General features: G+C 21.9%; 1 protein-coding gene across 1 annotated transcript; it reads right to left on the bottom strand.

Annotated features, from left to right (window-relative positions):
- Nucleotides 1–7,003: 7,003 nt before the first annotated feature.
- LOC129611775 (uncharacterized) lies at nucleotides 7,004–20,513 on the bottom strand. Its single transcript, XM_055525082.1, has 13 exons — nucleotides 20,381–20,513; nucleotides 17,807–17,992; nucleotides 17,581–17,740; nucleotides 16,132–16,200; nucleotides 15,605–15,989; nucleotides 11,236–11,363; nucleotides 10,670–11,169; nucleotides 10,164–10,591; nucleotides 9,903–10,078; nucleotides 9,655–9,782; nucleotides 9,419–9,588; nucleotides 8,305–9,354; nucleotides 7,004–8,233 (listed from the first exon to the last, which is right to left on the bottom strand). The coding sequence occupies exons 1-13, from the start codon at nucleotides 20,406–20,408 to the stop codon at nucleotides 7,811–7,813; spliced, it is 3,831 nt and encodes a 1,276-aa protein (XP_055381057.1). The 5' UTR covers nucleotides 20,409–20,513; the 3' UTR covers nucleotides 7,004–7,810.
- Between the last annotated feature and the right edge of the window lie 251 nt (nucleotides 20,514–20,764).

Raw genomic sequence — 20,764 nt, 5'->3', positions numbered from 1 at the left:
CAAATATTTTACCCAACTTAGCAAAAGTAAATATAAATATTAATAAAACCAATAAAACACCAATTTCTTTCAAAAAAAAAAAAAAAGAAAAAATTTTAACCTTAAATAATTTGTGTAGATAACAAACAATAAAATATACAATATATTTCGAATGTTATATAAAAAACTTATAATATTTGAAAACAGTACAAATAAATTTTTATTTTAACATGAAAGATGCAATTTTTTTATTATATAAGACATGACAAAGCAGTAATAACAAAATCTCTTAATAAAACAAAATCAGCCACACATCATAAATTTTTTTAGATATAAGGAAATTTGTAATACATTCTTTTTTGTATAAAAAAAAAAAATATATTAAATAAAAAAAATATTTTCCATCAATTTTTTTTTTTATATTCAACATTTAATTTATTTATTTAGAAAAAAATTGCTAATTTCACCATAAATAAAACTTTCGAATTTTTTTTTTCTTATCTTAAATTGTTCTTTTATCAAATAATCATTTTGATTTTAAAAAAATATCGGGGAGTGATCGTGTATCTCGCTATTCTACTCTCCAAGTGACTAGAAGGTGAATGAAATATCATACATTTTGTATAATGTAATTTTCAAGTGAAAAGAATTTTACCGTATTGCGTATCTCGTTTTTTCTAAAATGTATACAAAATTTAATAATTATTTATTCACTTTTTTTGAAAGTGATAGGTTCAGTAGATAATTTGAGAAAGAATGAAAAAATCAATTTGAAAAAATTGAAGCAATGTTATTGGAAAATATGAATGGATATGAAATATCCATAAGAAAAGCGGAGAATTCTGATTTGAATGTAAATAAAAAGTGAGATTAAAAAGCGAGATACATGATAAGCCTAATCATCTTGCTATTCAGATTCAACACTACCATAAATATTCCTTAAAAAATTTTGTGGATGGATTGTAACAAAAATCGATACTTTACGTAATCAAATAAATTATTTCAATGTCTTCTTAAAAGGGAGCAAGCTTGTACGTTTTTAACAATTTTCTGAAATTTTTTTTTTTTTCAAAAACTTATATCTATAAATATATTAATGATTAGTAAAAAATTAATCAGTTAAAATTATATTATTGAAATAATATAATTTCAAAATTTTGTTAAGCATGTTTAATAAAACTTTTTAAAATTTTCATGATAGATGTAGGGTAAACGTAGAAAAACATGCGTTTAAATTATGAATTTTCCAAAATTAGGTTAAAATTCAAGAAATTTCAAATTATATGATTTAAAATTAAATTTTAAATATTAATTGATTTGTAATTTTCTTATAAAATTTTAAATTGAATATATATAAGAGAAAACGTCAACCTAACCAAACCAAAACAAAATTTTATTCTAAGTTCTTGAACAATTAGACGTATTGCCTATAAATTTGTGCTTTGGTTAAATACGAGTACTTATCTCCTTGCTTTTCTTTAGTAAGTTTAGCAAATGGTCAATGGCAGTAAATTGATTAGTTGAACATATTTGTTAATGAAAGCCTAACTTAAGAGTGAAATATATCTTGCAATATGTCTGAAAGCGTAGAGTAAAAACTAAAGTATTATAAACTTATTTAAATTTACATAATCTTGTAAAATTACATAAATCCATTGTAACAATTTTGTAAGAATGAAATGTTCGTATATACCTATAACAATTTGTAGTTAATTTTTGAACACAATTTAACATTGCAATTATTATTTAACAAATACATTTTTATTAGCAATATTATATTGTAAATAGATGTGAAGCATATACTATAAATGGTAAGTAACTAAAAATTTTTAAGTAGAGGTGTTAAGTATAGAAGTAACTACATTAGAATTTTAAATGCATGTTCAATTTTTACAAAACTACTAAATGTTTTCAGTTAAACTGGTAATAATATAAAAAAGAAAAATTCATTTTAAAGGCTGCGTTATATTTTAAATCTTTAATATAATTTCTTTTCATTAAAGAACTGTACATTATGAAGTCTGATCTCTTCTTTATAATGAATTTGTTGTATTTAATTATTATTTTTTAAAGTTTCTAGAAATTGAAACTCGTACCCCACGCAAACATGAGATGCAAATATAATTTGCTTTTCCCAGCTAAAATCTTTATTTTATTTTATTCAAAGAGTGCATTTACATACTTTCATAGTACCATAGCTAAGAATTTAAAGTTGTAAATTTAAGGATACTAGCTTTTGCTTAATTAAATTAAAGAATACTTGGGAATAACATATAGTTAATAAAGACTATATATATGTACAAGGATTTCTCAAAGTTCAATAAGCTGAAAATGATTTATTAATTAATTTTTGGAAAATTGAGAAAATTTTAAATCTGTTAAAAAAGTTTTATAAATAATAAGAAATTGAAATTTTATAAAAAACAAACGTTTTATTTTTACTTTATTTTTTTCGTTTTTTCTTTTCATATAAAAAATAATTCTTATTAAAAATTATATGTTCTTACAAAAAGTGTATAACAATTAATTTTAACGTGAAAAACAAAGTAGGAAATGGTTTTTTTTTTTTTTTAATCTGAGAAAATTTATATTGTAAATAATTATAAAATAGTTCCAAACACAAATATATAAATAAAAGAGATTTTAAAAATATTTAAAGTAGCATTATAAATCTAAGAAATTTTTATTTTTTTTTTAAATACGTATTATAATTCTATTTTAACAATAACTTTGAAATATTTTATAACTAACAAAAATCAGTTTAACCTTTATACTGATATGATGTGCTTTTTCTTTAATTTCAGTACGTTCTTCATTTAATAAATATTTAATTAATATTTAAATTAAAATTTGTATAATTATATTTATTTGATGAAAAAAAAAAATTAAAGGAAAAAAATATGTTGGTTAAAAAATTAATGGTAAATGAAGTTTTTTTGAAGAGTTTATGGTTCATCTATATCAGTATAAAGGGTAGGACAAAAATACAATATTATAATAAAGAAATTCAATATATTTTTGAAAACACATAATATTTTTTAATTTTAAAAATAAATTCGATTCGAAAAAAAATGCTACTTTTTATTTATTTATAAGTTGCAAAATATTCAATTTCAAAATTTTGTATTCGTTTAAATTTTTCAAATAATATTACAATATAATTTTTTTTTTTTTTTTATTATTATTATTCTTTTAATTTCTAAAATGAAAAATTTTTCTTTTTCTTATTCGTATAAATGTACTTAATTTTTTCTTTGTTATTTTAGTTTCACAGATAATAAATTTCAACGTTTTGAAACATATATTTAAACATACATAACGGTAAACATATATTATATATAATATATTGAATAAAAAAAAAAAAAATAATGTTTATACATATTAAAAAATAAAAAAAAAAGTGAAATGTAATGAATAATTTTAGGAATGTTAAAAATATTTATTATATAGAAAGCATAAATAAGAATGATTTGGTGAATTTAAATTACTATTTTATTTTTTATCTATTGAACACTTATTATTTGTTGCACATGTTTTATGGTACTATTGGCAGTTTATTTATTTTTTTTTTTTTCGTAAAATATTTTAATTATTTTCAGCAAATTAAAGAGATTTATATTTTTTTTTTCCAAATTGATTTTAATTATAAAATTTATTTTATATTTAAATTAATTACTATTGAAATTTAGAGGAAAATTTTATATAATGCATAATATATTCATGATATTTGTATAATTTAAAGATCCGTATCAAAAAATTAAATTGAAATAAAAATCATTAAAATTAATCACATCTATGTTGATGCAACAACTATCGCTTTTAAGTTTTCACTTCAAGTGATGCGTCTCAGTGAATATTGTTGAATATATTATTTTTCATTTGAAATAATACAATTTTATGAATATCTATTTAAAAATGATTTTCATTTTGAAAAAATTTATTGATTACCTTATTGAATTTACTGGAAAAATTTGAAATTATATTAAATATGAGCTGTCAAAAAACTTAATCTCATTAATTTACTTTACTTTTGTTTTTTTATATTTATCGGAAATTGTGAGAAAATATTGTTAATATAATCTATGTATCAATTCTCGGATTTGTAGAATATGGTCTATTGATTTTCTTTGGCTATTATTTTGCTATTGAAATATAAATGATCTGAGTGAATAGAAACATAAAAAAAAAAAAAAAAACAAATTAACAAAGAAATTAAATCATTACAAAGAAATTGAAAAGAAATAAATTAAAATAAAATTCAATTTTTTTTTTTAACCTATTTAACATTATTCTATAGTTACTCTTAAACACATATTTTTTTATCATTCTCTCAATAAATAATAAAAAAAAAAAAAACAAAAAGTTAGATTATAAATCAATTTTACATTTTACATAATCATGTTTTTTTTTTCTTTCTTTATATAAATACACATATATTTTATGCACTCAATTATAAAACATTTCAAATTTATAACTTATTTTATAATTTTAGTATGTAGTTTCATTTGTATTTTGTTTTGTTACAATAATAATAATATTATTAGTATTTCACATAAAAATTTTACAAGTTGATGTTAAGGCGAAAAAAAAATTAGAACGTTAATAAAATAAATTTATATAATATAATTTTTTTTTCTCTAACTAAAAAGTTTAAGTGTATTATTAACATTTATTTAATTAATAACATTTTAATAATATTTGAATATAAGTTATTCTGTAATAAGAAACTATTTTTAAACAAAAGCAAGAAACAAGGGTAAAATTGCTTTGTTTTCAAATTATATGATCTAATAATATGATCTAATAATTTTCCTTTTATTTAGTTTTACGATACATTAATCTGTTGCCTATTAAATTTGATCCAATCTAATATAACATGTTAGATTACAGCTTAATACAGCTTACAAATTAATAGGTAAATGAAATGTATTTTTTAGGAAAACAATATTATTTATTATTGCGAAAAAAATTGGAATTTTAACAATTTTTTTTTTTTTATTTAATTTCTTGTTGAATTAAAATTACATTATATACAATTTATTTTTCAACGTTTTGTTATTTTTTTTCATTCTTGTTACATCAACATTTTTTAAAGAGAAATCAAAATTAAAAAAAAAAGCGGAATTATTTTTTTTTTAAAGTTTTTTTTTTTGTATATTAATTGTGCTTTTTTTTTTTCTAACAAATTTGAATCTTATTCAATAGTAAAACCATTAATTTAATCGTAATGAATGTAATTAAAACGAATCTATTGAAATTAATTAAATATTTTGAAATTAATTGAAATATTATTAAATAAACAAGAATTAACATTTTTTTTTATCCTTTTTTTGATACTGATTTATTTCATTTAAATTTTGTTCAATTCGTATTTTGTATGTAAGGACATTTTTGTATAGTTATATTGCTTTTTTTTCACTTCTATCAAAATATTTAAATTGGAGAAAACAAAATTAATTCTTTAAACAACATTCATATTTTTTTTTTTCAATTTTACAATTTAACAGGAAAAACCGTTCTATAAAAATTTTATTTTCTCAAGGTAATTTCAGGTAATTCAGGTTTTTTTTTTAATACTCAGGTTTTTTTTTTTTACATTATTTTTCTTTCGTTTTACTGGATTATTAATTGCATTGCAGAAAGTTATCAAATATTTACATTATAACATTTATGCAATGCGTTTTTTTTCTTTTGTACTGAAAGGTGTTTAAATTAGAAGTTTTTAGTTTTAAGTCTGAATTTTTTAATATTAAAATGAAAATTCTTATTTATTTTATTCGATTTTCAAAAAACAGAAAACATACTTGTGTTGTAATAAGCATTTTGTGTTAATTCAATTTATTTAGTTAAAATTGAAAATTTAATTTTTGTTAAATTATTAAAAAAACATTTCTTACATCTTTTTATATTTTTACTTGCAAATTGTAATTTTGAATGTCTATTTTTTATGTATTAAAATTTGCTTTTAGTAAGGAGGTATGAAATTAAATAGGAAATTTTAAGTAATTGCCTAAAATAATTATTTCGATAATTAATTTCAATTAGTAATGAATTAGTTTTTTATAAAATAATAAACAACAATTAGTTAATGATTAAATTAAATTTTCTACTTTGAATAAGATTTTATACCATTTTTATGTTTTTTTTTATAAATATAATGTTTTAAATTTGCAATCACTATTTATAACTTTACTCTTTTATATAATATATATATAAACAGTATCAAATTTTTATATTAATTATGAAAAGGTTTATTTTAAATATTTTTGAGGGTCATATTATTTTCTTCTTTTAATTCATGTTTTATATTTACGGTCATTACTTTCATTTGTGATTTTTTTTTAATTGAAATTTAAAGTAACCAATTAAGGTTTTACAAATTTTTTTATTTTACTTTTAATTTTTAAAAAACTTTGTTTTTTTCTTTTATTTTTCGTACATTATAATTCTTAGTAAATTTCTAATAAAATTTTGTACAAATTATAAAATGCTAAACTGAAATATTTTTAATGTTGGATTTTTAAGTTGTTTCGATTATTTTAACATTTTATGTTTTTTTTTTTTTTGTATTTTGTGTAAATTATTTGTGTGCTTCTAATGAAATTATTTGTATAGAAATCAATTGAAAATATTTTATTGTTTTATTACTTTATAATAAATTATTTAATAGTCAGGTACAGTAACAATTTAAAACTCAACTTTTTTTACTTCACTTCTTAATAAAATGCAAGGAATTTTTTTTTTCTTATAATATTTTTAATTTTCTGTGTATTCTTCTAAGAATTAATTGGTTGTTTAATTTTGAAATTTTATTATAAATTATTTTAAAAAAATATACTTTATATTAGAAATTTAATAAAATAAAAAAAAAAGCGTGTAATTAAATAATTTTTTTTTTATAAAAAATGAAAAAAATATAAAGAAGATTTAAATTTTACAAAAAAAAAATAATATTTTTTTTTATATAATTACACATATTTTAAAATTAAATTTAGATTTTATTCTTTGTTTTCTTCCCAAGCCGCAAAAAAAATAAGGTGAAAACAATACAATGCATAAATTTGAACTTATTTTTTATAATAATATATTTTAATAACATGATATTAAATATTTTGTAACAAGTAAATGTAATTATTATTCAGTAAGAATTTAGACTGAAAATTAGATAATAGAAAATTTAAGTATTTTTTAAAGTTCATCCCTTACATTGTTTAATTTTTTTAATTTTTAATATTTGGAATGGTTTTGTTTAATAACTTTTTACACATTTTAAATTATAGTTTGAATAGCTACATTGTTGAAAAATTTTCACCTTGGCTTAAATAATAAACATAATTAAATTTTTTTTTTTGAAATAACTTCAATCCTTATAGTATTTGTATTTAAGATTTGTAAAAAAAAAAAAGAAATTAATAGCATTACATTTAAGCACAAAAAAATTTTCGATTTTAAATATTCAAGAGTTTGTAGTATTTTACAAAAGAATAGTTCGTGCGTGTTAAACGTTATATTCGTTATTAACATAATTTTAAAATAAAGTCATTTTTACATAAACGACTTTTTTTTCGAGAGAGCCTCATTTTTTTTTCTTAAATTTATTAAAAAAGAGTTTATATATTATTATATATTCCTATATACTTATATATAGTTAAATTTAGTTTTTAAAAAATTATAAATTCTAATGCTTTTCTTAAAAACAAAATGAATCTTTCTTTAATTGATTAAAAAATCAAAAAAAAAAAAAAATCAAATCAAAATAATTTTCTTTTTTTTGTTTAATAACAACCTTTTATAAAAATTTCCAATTTTTTCCAAAATGAAAAATTGTTAGCTAACCGTTTGGGTCAATAATAGGCCGTCTGTAATTCCGATTAACTCTTATTAAATTATTTTCTATTTCTTTTACACTTAAATTTGTTTTGTTAAATCCAGCTTTACTTATACCGTTTCCATCTTCTTTTAAGTAAATAGAAACTTTACTACTACAAGTATCACTATTAACGATTCCTAAAATATCTTTTTTTGTTTCTTTAACACCATTGTTATCACCACCTCCACCATCGTTACTAATATCTTCTGAATTTAATATTGTTGTTGCTGTACAATTACTTATATTACTACTATCGTTATTTGTAGAATTTTGGCTAAAATTTTTATCACAAGAACTATTATTATCTTCTATTAATTTATTATATTGGCTATTGTTCTCCATAGGAGTTGTATTGTAATTGGAATCTACTATAGAATGTATTTTCTAAAAGTAAAAATAAAAAAAAATTTATTTTTAAAATAAGAAAATGTTATTCGTCATATTATTTATTTTACCTCTACATCTGAATTTTTATTACAAGGATGTTTCGAATCCTTATAATTACATAACGCTACATCAGATGATGTTTTGGAATGTTTATTTTTAGGTATTGATGAAGGTAAGGTATTTTTAATGGAACCATTTTGTTTTGATATTGCTATTGGTTTATTTATGGGTTGTGTGACATTGATGTCCATATCTACATAATTTTTGTCTAATGATTTCCGTTCGAAGTACGTTTCACTTGTATTGAAATCTGGTGAGGAACTTGTTTTATTAATTTTGTGATTTTTAAGTTTAATTTTCTGTTTATTTTTATTTTTGAAAGATATTGGAATTATTGAAGGAGTTTTATTTCGTTCTAAAAATTTATTCGTATTGAAATTCGATGATTTACTACGTTGTGGTAAGGGTGTTGAACTGCATAACGCTACAGGACAGGCATCGTTTTCAAGTTCATCATCATTTCTATTACCATTTCGATAATAATATGCAATTGCATCGCCATTATGTGGAACTGGAAAAATATCACTTAATGGTGTTAGTATAGTGGTTCTATCATTCGAGCTAATAACATTTAAATTTGATTGGTGGGGTATTAAAGTTTGCATTTCATGATATTCGTTACAATCCTGTTCACTAGATAATTTGTTTGCTTCAATTCCAGCATTTAAATTTCGATTAATTAAAGTTGGATTAATATTTAAGGATTTAGTAGGTGAAATACGATTGTGTCGAGTTCCAATTTCAGAACCATTTATTCCTGTTATAGATATATTTCCAGTTGAAATAGGTGGAAACGGTGCGATAGTTGTTGACGACGGCGAAGCCAAGCGTGTTTTAAAATTTTTCTTTTGATTAATATATAAAAAAATAAAGAATATTACGCATATTATTGATAAAAATAGCCCGATTGCTATTCCAATAACAGGATCAAAATAATCATTTTTTTCAGTTTCAATACTTTCAATGTTTTTGCTTAAATCCACATAAATTGGTAAGCCAAGCGAATTTTCACTGTATGCTCGCACGGATATATTAATATTTTCTGTTATGTTGGGTAACTAAAAAGAAATAAGTAAAGAATTATTTATAGTTGCAATAACAAAATAAATTTTAGTGAATTACTTGAAAATATTTTTCGTTAGCTGTTACATTAGCTTGATACGTTGTGGAGTTATTCACAGTCCATTCTATAAGATAAGCTACAATTTTACCGTTGGGGTTTGTTGGTTGATCCCATGTTAATTTATAACCATCATTTTTAAATATTCTAAAATTTGATATTGGACCAGGAGCTTAAATAAAAGAAGAAAATATTTATAAAACAAAAAACTCTTTTCATTTAATGAAGTTCGGCTTACGATCTGCTAAGGTAACAATTTCACTAATACTGCCATATGTATGTCTCGTTTCACAATCACTGAATGTAAACTCTAGTGACCATTTAGGTTTCAATTTTTCAATTGTGAATATAGGATTTTTGGTTTGTCTAAAAAAAAAAAGAATTTTATTTGAATTATTATTTTTTCAATTAACGAAAAATTTTAGTTTATTAGTGCTTTGTCATCTCCGTATATGTGGTACATTTTCACTTTAAATACCGACTCACATGTTTTGACAGGCTCCTTTACCATTTATCCACCTCTCATTAAGGTTAGTACTTTGATAACACACACGAACGCATGAAATATTCGCTATTAACTGTTCATCCCATTGAAAATTAATACTTCGTGAATTGATTGCTTGTATCATTGGTACAGCAAATTGTTTTTCTTGTCGTTTAATCTTAAAATTACAAAAAAGAAATAATGTATAATATTTTTATATAAAATTTATGAGTAAATTTTTATGTGTATTTGTTTAAAATTACATTTTTCCATTCCATATATCGAAAATCTTGTTTAAAATTTTTATTAGCCTCCGTAATTGCAATAATGCGGACAATTAATTTTGTTGTATTAGGAATAAGTATTCCAGTTATATTCCCTGCTACAATTAAATTTGTTATTTCGGTGTCATCAGCTTCGTTCAGATAAAAATTCTCAGAATTTGGTAATTTTGTTAAAACAGGAATTTTTTCTAACATCTGTTCAATATTTTTTCGCTCAATTGATTTTAATGGTCGTGTTGTTCCAATGATTTCTTTACCAAATTTTGTTGATTCCTCTTTTGAATTCTTTCCATCATTGAGAAATTGTATTACAAAATATTCAATTATAATATTTTGTTTATTTTTCGAATTTTCATAGTACCACCAAATGTATATTCCATTAGGAAAAAATACTGGATGAATTTCCACTAAAAAAAAACATAAAATTGAAATTTAAATTTAAATTTTATAATAAATTTAAAGAATACTATTTAAATTTTACTTACACCCTTGTGTTGCACACGATACACCCTCAGACATTAATGATGGTTCAACATGTTTTTCTTCTTTTCCACTATTAAATTTTTTATAACCTGTTAATACAATTGTCCTTAAATATAGCATAAAGGGTTCAAATATAATTCTATCTTGAATAAGTAAAAATTGTTTTTGTGTTGTATCGAGAGGAAATTGAGCAAACCATTCTGGTGGATTTTTTCTAGCCATATTAATATTAATAGTTTCAATATGATGATTACTTTCGAATGTTACATTCATTAAACGATAATTAATTGGATAACATTTAACATTACGAGGACGATCTGGTAACATTTCAATATCTTTTTGTTTTAATTCTAAATATGATGTTGAACTTGTTTCTCCAGCTATATTACGCGCAAAACATTGATAAACTCCGACATCTTTATCATCGAAAGAATTTATTTTCAGATTGGATGAATTTATATGAATAGTATAATTATTTTCTAATTTGATACCATTACGATACCTTTAAATTAAAATATAGAATTACAATATTAAAAATTATTCTTAAGTGATTTTTTAAGAAATTCACCAAATTATTTCAGGTTCTGGCTTTCCGGTTGCCGTACAGTTTAAAGATACTTTATTAGCTATTTGTTTTTCATACGAAACTAAAGGGTTATCAATCACTGGAGGAATTGTAACTATAACATTAAATATCTAAAAAAAAGAAATTAATATAAATATGTAATAGTAATATTTAAAGTTTTTTTTTTTTTAAAAATATTCAAATAGAAAATTCATCGTCATCTCATTATAGTGACGTTTAAGAAGAATTCACTTTAAAAAAAAAAAATTTATACAAAAGAATGGAACAGCTCACATCACGAACATAAGCTATTGATTAATTTACACAATATCAAGAGTCTATTAAAAGTTTCATTTGAATACGTATTAGCAATTATGTTTCCATACTTTTGTCTCTATTCACACTTTTTTATTATGTAAAACGTTAAGACATTAAAATATAATTTATGTTTATTGAAAAATTTTCAAAGTCATTAAAAATCAATTTCCTGTCATAAACATAAACTGTCAAATATACTAATATTTACAAATACGTCATATAATTTTTAAATTATTTACTTAAGGTATGTAGGTGTATGCATTTGAATGCAATTTTTTTATTGCAAAGCTTTAGATTATAACAAAAATTTTTGTATACTCTAGAGCTTAAATGCATAATGCGTACGCATTTTGGGGCCTTTTTTGAATGGAAATTACTTAATTATGTTTTAAAATTAAATTAAATGGAGAACAAAAATTCGGTTTGTTTATTGAATAAATTATTGTTTCGATACATGAAAAATATCAATTACCAACTTCAATCTGGGTCTTCCATTTTTAAAGTGCTTATATAATTTGTGTGCACAAAAGTAAATTCACGTTTACGAAAATATTTTTAGTTCATTACGATAGAACGAAATATTACTCGTACTTGTAACAATTTTTTTTTAAATATTTTAGCTGTTCATTGAATTTTAAATGTTATGTGAATTGTTGATCAACATGGTATGCGCGACAAAAGTGTAAAATGTAAGCAAGCTTAAATATTCTAATGACTAATTTTTTAATAAAAATTAATTCTAAATTTTTTTTCTATAAAATCTGAATTTTTTCAATTAAATTTTTAGAATCATAAAATTATTAACATTATGTTTTATTTATTAATTATTAATAATGCGTGCACCTACATAAATCTGAGATTTTATATTTTATTACAAACATTTAATTTAATTAATAAATTAATATTGTTTGTATTTAAAACTGGTGATAAAAATGTTTTTAAATTTTTATGGCTTAAGATCAAAGAAAATTTTTATATTGAAATTTGAATAAAAATCATTCTGTTTTTTTTTTATTATTTAATATATTTTTTATAATCGTAAATAGTTTTTACAAAAGGTCGTTTTAGCGAGTAAATTTTTACTTTTCAGTAAATTATTTTTTGTATCTGAATTTGAATTTTTTATTTATATTATGTTTAAACTATCAATTAAAAATGTTAATGCAGATTTATAAACAAATAAAAGTAATAGAGAGGAAATTGGAGTAGTATGTTATATTTTCTATATTCAATAATAGTTTGATAATCAAGCATGCTGCACTCATATTCACAGTTATATAGTTCAATTTTAGTTTTCATTTCATGTGAATTTTTTGGTAATTGAAAATAATTCACAATTTATTTCAATTAATTTTCTCTATAATTTTATTCTCACTTACGAGGACTAACAAATGTCACAAGGTGTTCAGATAACCTAATATTGACATGAGCGAGACGGGTGTTAATAATTGAGAGGTTTTGATTTAGATTGATTAAGGCATTACAAAAATCACACATATTGGCCTAACACAAAAAATGTTTGTTAATATACTCATATAACAAGAGCAGTCAGTACAACATAATTTTATTTTTACAGAAATAAATGTCGATACGTATTTTTGTTTTATTTCCTTTATTTTTACACTTGGGCGCATTAGGACCTTCAATTGGATTATATAGAGTCAAGCAACAGTTTTACAGGTCATTAAGTTAAGAAGACCAACCCGCTCTAGTTCTCTTCTTATTATTAAATATTGAAGGTAATTGACATTTATTATTTACTTTAGTTTGTATTCAGTATAAAATATCGAACGTTATAGATATATGGGTAATTACTTCTACATCAACATTTTATTTTATAATATTGTATATTTTACATAATATTAAGTACAATTATTATAATGACATGACCAGGATTTAAGCTTGAGTCAGGTGCCATAATCACTGCAACATTGATTGGTCAGATCCATTGGTCAATATCTGTGCGCACGTTTATATAACTGTGGATCTGCTGTATTTTCTTATATTTTATAAACAATTAATTAAACTACTAAAGATATGCGTATTATACTACTCTATGATTTCGAAATATTACAAGAATTTAAAATGTAAATTTTTGTGATTATTGATCAAATTAAACAACTTATTAAAAATTTGTATTGAAAATTAAAAAATTTTTGTTATATGCTAAAATCGTTTGAATTTAAACTAAAATGGAAATTCTAGTCAAATGTAATAAAATTGAACATAACATTAATTTAAGAAAAACCAAATAAATTGCAAATAGGCTAGAAAGCTTATTGTAGGATATTCGCATTAATAATGAAATTTAATAATAAATAGTCTTACCAGTCGAATGAGAAATTCGAAGTTTATTTATGACATTATTCGACAAGAGCAACTGATATTTAATAGTGACTTGGAAATATTTTTATTTAAAACCTTTATTGTTCTAGTTTTACATGTGCTTATTCACGGTAAAGTTCATCCGATATATATCAAGCATGCATAGGAAAAATGCATGCTTGATATATATCGGATTTATAAATAAATCGAATTCAATTAAGGTTAGTTTGTGCAATTCATTTATTATATTAGATTGTTTATTCTATATTTTGTAAAATTGTGAGATGACTATTGCCATTCAAATTGGAATCTGTTAAGTAAAATATGTGAAAATGCTTTTATTTTATATATTTTAATTAAGTGCTATATGTGATAAATGTTAAATGGAATTGGAAATTTATTATACTATGACAGAACATGTATGCAAGAAAAATTTGCAACTGGGTATGCAAATAATTTTTTTTCTACAATTATGTTGGCAATATACATATATTTTTATATGTTATATGCCTTACATAGTTACATACATACATATATATTTTATTAACGTAATATATATGTAAAGTATGTATGAAAATTGCCTTTTTTGTTTTCTTAATTTATTAATGACGTATACAATTAATATGCAGTCTGTTTGCAAAATACAGATATAGGTTCATTTAAAACTAGAGAAGAAAATTTTTAGTTTCATATTTCAAGAAACAAAATTTTTATAAGCAAAAAAAATATAATACTCGTATTATATCGCGATAAGTTGTAATTACGAATGTTGCAGCTAATAGTAACGAAATTTCGCTTAATGTCGGATTAATGTTAATAAATTTAGTTGATGAATTTTAATTTTTAAAATGCTTAAATTAAACAATTTTGGAAGTCTAACGTAAATTTTTGAATTTGTTTGTCTATTCAATCGGGTAAATCCAAAATGTCAAATCTACGTGTATGGTAGTACAATATGTAGTAGAACATATTTTAAATTTGCTGTAATGGATGTACAAAATATAAATCGAAAATATTAATACATTTTTAAAGCTGTTACGAATAGAAGGAACTGTAATAGAAGTCCATAAATAAATAAATATAGAATAAATAAATGAATAAAATATGTAGCAATTTTTTTTCTTTCACACAGTAATTTCTGCAAATTTGTTCATAAAGACCGTGGAATTGGTGTAGTATACATGTATACATAAATTAAAATTAAAACAGAATGCTGAATGCTGATAGACTTGTTAATTATATTTTAATTAAAATTAGATGAAACTATGTAAGTATCGCAAAAAATTTTAACATTATTCTAAAATTGAATATCTAATTTTTGTTCATGTATATTTTTTTAGTTGCAAGTGAATAATGATAAAAAAAACGAAAAAAACTGCTGTGGATCTCATGCAAATTCTTGTAATTTTAATCAATTAACACATGTAAGTGAATTGTAATTTATTGAAGAAAAAACAAATTTGTTTTGTATTGCTATTTTTGCTTTATAAATAATGTAGTTTTCGTATAGATTTAAGAATAAAAATTACCGAGATATAATATGTATGTAATAATATAGAGCGAGCAAATAAAGCAATGGACTATGAAGGTTTGAATGAAGACGTTCATTACCAATGTAGATATATCTATATCATTTTCGAATGGGTTAATATATAAGTAATTAGACGCTATTATTTGAACATCTTCTAGTTACTAACTACTTAATTCTAGTTACTATAAATATACTTACTTGGAAATCTGATCTTGTTGAACAATTATAAATTCCTTCATAATTATCAACAGATGCATTTACAATTTCTATTGTTTTTGTATGATTTGCTATTTCATAAGTTTTATTACTCCATGTTGGTAAAAATGTCCACGCAATTTTAATGTCTTGTTTATATGTATCACAGTATAATATTAAGTTATCACCAGATCGAACATAATAAGTGTTTTCTTGTAAAATTCTTATTAATTTTTCAGAATTTTTATTGGAATTTTTTTCTAAATTTGTTGTCGTCGTTTTCGTCGTCGTCGTCGTTGATTTACTTGAGAATTTTGTTGTTATTATTGTTAAATTAAGAATACTTTGGCGATGGGTTTTTAATGCATATTTATTCCGAGCAGTACATCTATATAAAAATATATTAAAAATATGACGTATTAAAAATTATTACTTTTATAATTGGAATATAAAAATTTAAAATTTAGTTAAAAATAATTAATTTTAATAATTTTTTTGCATATTGTATGTAATTAACCTATATTACTTACTTATATCGACCTTTATTCGATTCTTCAACTGACTTTATTATTAAGCTTCCATTTTTTAATATAATATAGCTGAAATTTTTAAAAATATTCTTAATTTAATAAGATGTAATAATAAATAAATTAATTTGAAAATTAATTCTAATTTTATGATAATTGACAATTATTTGATGTTCCTGAACTGATAGGGTAATCATTCGATTATAAATTTCGATATTTTAGAGCTTGGCGGCAACTCTACATAAACTTGTCTTAATATATTGTAGGTACATACATACATAATGTCATTCTAACAAATTTAATCTGATTTAAATTGAATGCATTAAGAATATTTTAGAAATAGTATAGAATTTTTACTCATATTTGAATTAATTTTATTTAATTATTTTTTTAATTATAGTATAGGTATGCATTTTCTAACATGGTTAAATTGCGTGCTGAAAAATGTAAAAATGAATTCAACACACCTGGAATTTTTTTATAAAAAATTCTTTAGAAAATTTTTCAAAAATGTTTAAATTGAATTTTTAATATTTTTTGTTTGTAATTTTTTTTTATTTTCAAATCTTTAATAATTGAGTTATTTCAATTCTTCGTCAGTTTTTTTTTTCATCTAATATCCATTTTCTCAGAGGAAAAATTATGTCACGATTTATAGAAAAAAATTATTTAATATTTAATTTATTCCATATTAATAGTTATGTTTAATGGTTATTATTTAACTATTTATACGAGTATAAATTCCGAATAAGTTAATCGTGATCAATTTATTTTAGGAACTTTAGAAAAATAACTATTCATTTATTATAATATTTTTTTTTGTAACTGCCTTGTAACTAAATTAACTTTGATTGATGGCTTGTTTGTTTAAATTTAGAAAATGTGTTAATTTCACTATAAAAATATATTTGAATTTTAAAATCAATTATTCTGAATCAAGTATATTGTTTTTTAATTTATTGACTTCACAACAGAAGTTAATCATAATAAATTTATACTAAATACATGTTAGAAACTTTTAACGAAACAATTTTATTTAATATAGGATATGAAGCAGGTTTATAATAAATTAGAGTTTCATATTTTGGAATATGATCTATGAGTATCGCCGGATCTACCATATATGCAAAGTGAGCGCATGCAATGAGCGCCGGAAAACAGGGGTGCAATTATTATGCGCAATATGAAATGTTTATTGTATATTGTTGGGTCGCGTCTATGAGTAAGTCTTATATTGCAAATGTGATGTCAAATTTTAAGTCAAAAAATTTAAGCAAGGGAATATTGTTGTTCTCTTAAGCTATTCTCTTAAAGTTGCAATTAATTCCTAAAAAAATTTAAATTATTTGTTGATATTGTAATGATAAAATTAAAAAAAAAAATTTTTTAAATTAAAATAATATTAAATTGATATGACTTTTCTCGATTTTTCATTTTAAGATCTTTACTCGCCTGTTCTCATCATTTATAGGAAGAAAAGATGATGTAGATGTATTACTAAAAAACCATGATATGCTTGCACTAGGAATACTTATAATCGGACAATCAAATTTAAAAGTTTCTCCAATAGCGACTGTAAAATTTGTTGGTGCATCATTTCTTCGTTTTAATACTATAAAATAGAAAAAATATTTTAAATATCATTTAAAAAATTCTAAGATGATAAAAAATTACTAACCTGGATATTCAACTGTCGTTAAATTTGAGAATATTGCTCCCAAATCTAATTTAGTGCCATTAACTAAACAACGATATATTCCATTAGATTTTTCATTTGGTGGAAGTCTTAAAGAGCCATTCTGATATATTTGGAATTCATTTCGCCGAAAGTAATTTACCAATTCATTATTGCGATACCATGTAACTGAAAAAAAGAAGAAATTTGTTTTTTTTTTTTATTCATTTATATAATTTTTTTTCAATATTGCAATTAATTACAAGTATTTTTACAAATTATTGCATTGCTTTAGAACATTTTGAAGCAACTGCGTTTCTTTGACACATTTTTCATTCATTTGGATTTATTTCTTAGTCGGAGTTAAACAAAAACGACTCTTTATTGAATAAATGCGACTCTGCATTTTTTTTATTAATTAATTAATAACAGCGATAATAATGTATTACAGTAAAAATTAGTTTTCCTACATAAGAAAACTTTTTAATATTTCATTTATACATTCAATGTTTGCTCCGTGAAGTATGCAAATCAATGTTAAATGATATAAATGTAGTTCTTGTAGAATTTTAATTATATTTTTCTTTTTAATAATTCAACAATAAAGAGTTATGAATGAAAATCGATATTTTCTGTCTTAAAGTTGAAAAAGTTAGAAAATCGCTAAAAATACCATTGTTTCCTAATGTAATAAAAACTTACTTTCTATTTCAATGTTTTTAAATGTCCGTTCCGTGATCTAATCTTCAATTTGTTTAGCTTCAGAATGTGTGTTTATAAATATATGTAAAAATGAACGACACGTTTTTATGTAACTTGGTTACATACAATGATTATTCTTCAGGTTTTTTACTTATTTATAGTACAAAAATTTTGTAATTTAATATATGATAAATAAAATATCTTACATATCATCCACTTGAAATTTTTTTTATATTAATAAAAATTTGTTCAAAACAAATAGAAAACTTTCCTATGTACAGTCAATTAGTATATAAATCAAGGTAACAAAATAAGACGTCTTAAAGGTAAACAATACATTTTTTACCCTCTTTTATTTTCAAATAATATATTGATATATATATTTTTTGCAGAATGTATGGTAGGGTCGTTATGGGATGATTTTTAAATTTAAAGCAAGTAGCTATAGGTACTAGTATAAAATATTTTTCTTTTCGAATAAAGTTGTACAAAGTTTTGTTGTTTATGAGCAGATACACATAACATGTTTATAATAAATATACATATAGATTGTACATGTACAATTTATATATGACATATGAATACATGTAATATAACAAGGATATTTACGCATATTTTTGTATAAACGCTCAGTTATATACGTAAAAACGTTTATTAATTTAAGTAACAACATAAGATTTTACTTGTACGTACATTTTTAGTCAGCTGCCTACCAAAACTTAACGAACATTTGTAAAGTTCCAACACGTATGTGTGTACGCTAATAATGTGGTAACATATTTGTATATATACATGTAATACATGTATATATGCGCCACATACAAGTATGTAATTTGCTTTTTTTAATGTCATTACCATAATTGTTACGAGTATCATCATCATTATTATCATCATCATCATTATGAAGTTTTTGAAAAGTAATGATCTACGTTTAACAACTGTAATATTCATTCATGTGAATTGATAGATAATACAATATTCTATAATATACAGTGTGTCAAAATAATTCTCGAAATATCTTGTAGTGCTGTGTAGGTATGCAATATCGAATATTTGCAAAAGTTTTATTCATATCGTAGAATGCGCACTCTTGTAAATTAAAAAATAATTTATGAAATGTGTTTTTTTTTTATTTCAGAGCTAATAAAGAGATAAGTTTTTTTTGAAAAATCTACAAATGTAGCCTAAACATGTCCCAAGTAATTTTAAGTCAAACTGGTATTTGTCTTTGATCTTATGACAGTGAGGTTATGTTGCGTTATTTTGACAAGTGTTGGAATAAAATGCAAAGTAAAATATCATTTACTGTTAGCAAAAACTTCGTTACTATGTTTTCTGTTAAATAATATGATAGAAGCGCAGATTTCGGATATGTGCACTTGAAAATTATTTTGATATTTTGTATGGTTTGTTTCCAAATATTTACGGAAATTCAATATAATTTATTAAATTATTATACACGTTTTGTATTATTATGTATAAACATATGAACAAATGAATATGTACCTGTGTAGTAGATTATATAACATGTTTTTATAGACAATATTTTTTTGTTTTTTGTAATTTTAATCACTTGTTATTTAATATATTTTTTGAGTGTGGATATAAAAAATAAAAATATTTTTATGGTATGTAGTTCATCACATTTATTTAAAGCTTTTGGCACATTTCGACTTAAAAAAAAAAGACAAAAAGCAAAACCTTTTTAATATCCTTAGAAATAACTCATATATAAGAAAATACCTTTTCCTCTTATATTTTGCGTTTTCCTTTTTATAAACACATATTTGTATGTATAAGCCCATAAATATGTATATATACGTACATTAAATTTTTCAAAATTTATAGGTTAGGTTTCAATTTCTATATACTTACTTATTATGTTTTCTGTTTCTGATGGCATACAAGGTAAAAGCAAGTAACTATGGAGATCATTGAATTTTACTTTCGATGGAGCAAATTTTATTATTTCCAAATGTTGATATGATGGGATATACCGTGCTGCTTGAACTGTAAAAACAAAAAATAAAATAAATGGAATGATATATATTTAAAAAATAAAATAATAAAAAAAAAATGTGAAATTATTTAACAAAAGGACGAATCAATTTTGTAAAAGAAAAGTCATACAGGAAAATTATATGATTTCTTGTTATAATGGAGAACATTTCCTGATAATATTGTGAAAATTTTATTTGTTTTTTGTTTTAAATTACGTTGGCAACCTAATATTGTACTCGGAACTCAAAACAATTTGAT

Source organism: Condylostylus longicornis, unplaced genomic scaffold (genome assembly GCF_029603195.1).
Source record: "Condylostylus longicornis isolate FDR11 unplaced genomic scaffold, ASM2960319v2 ptg000055l, whole genome shotgun sequence".
Lineage (NCBI taxonomy): Eukaryota > Metazoa > Arthropoda > Insecta > Diptera > Dolichopodidae > Condylostylus > Condylostylus longicornis.
The sequence above is the reverse complement of the archived record's forward strand: the minus strand, read 5'-3'. Positions and strand labels throughout refer to the sequence as shown.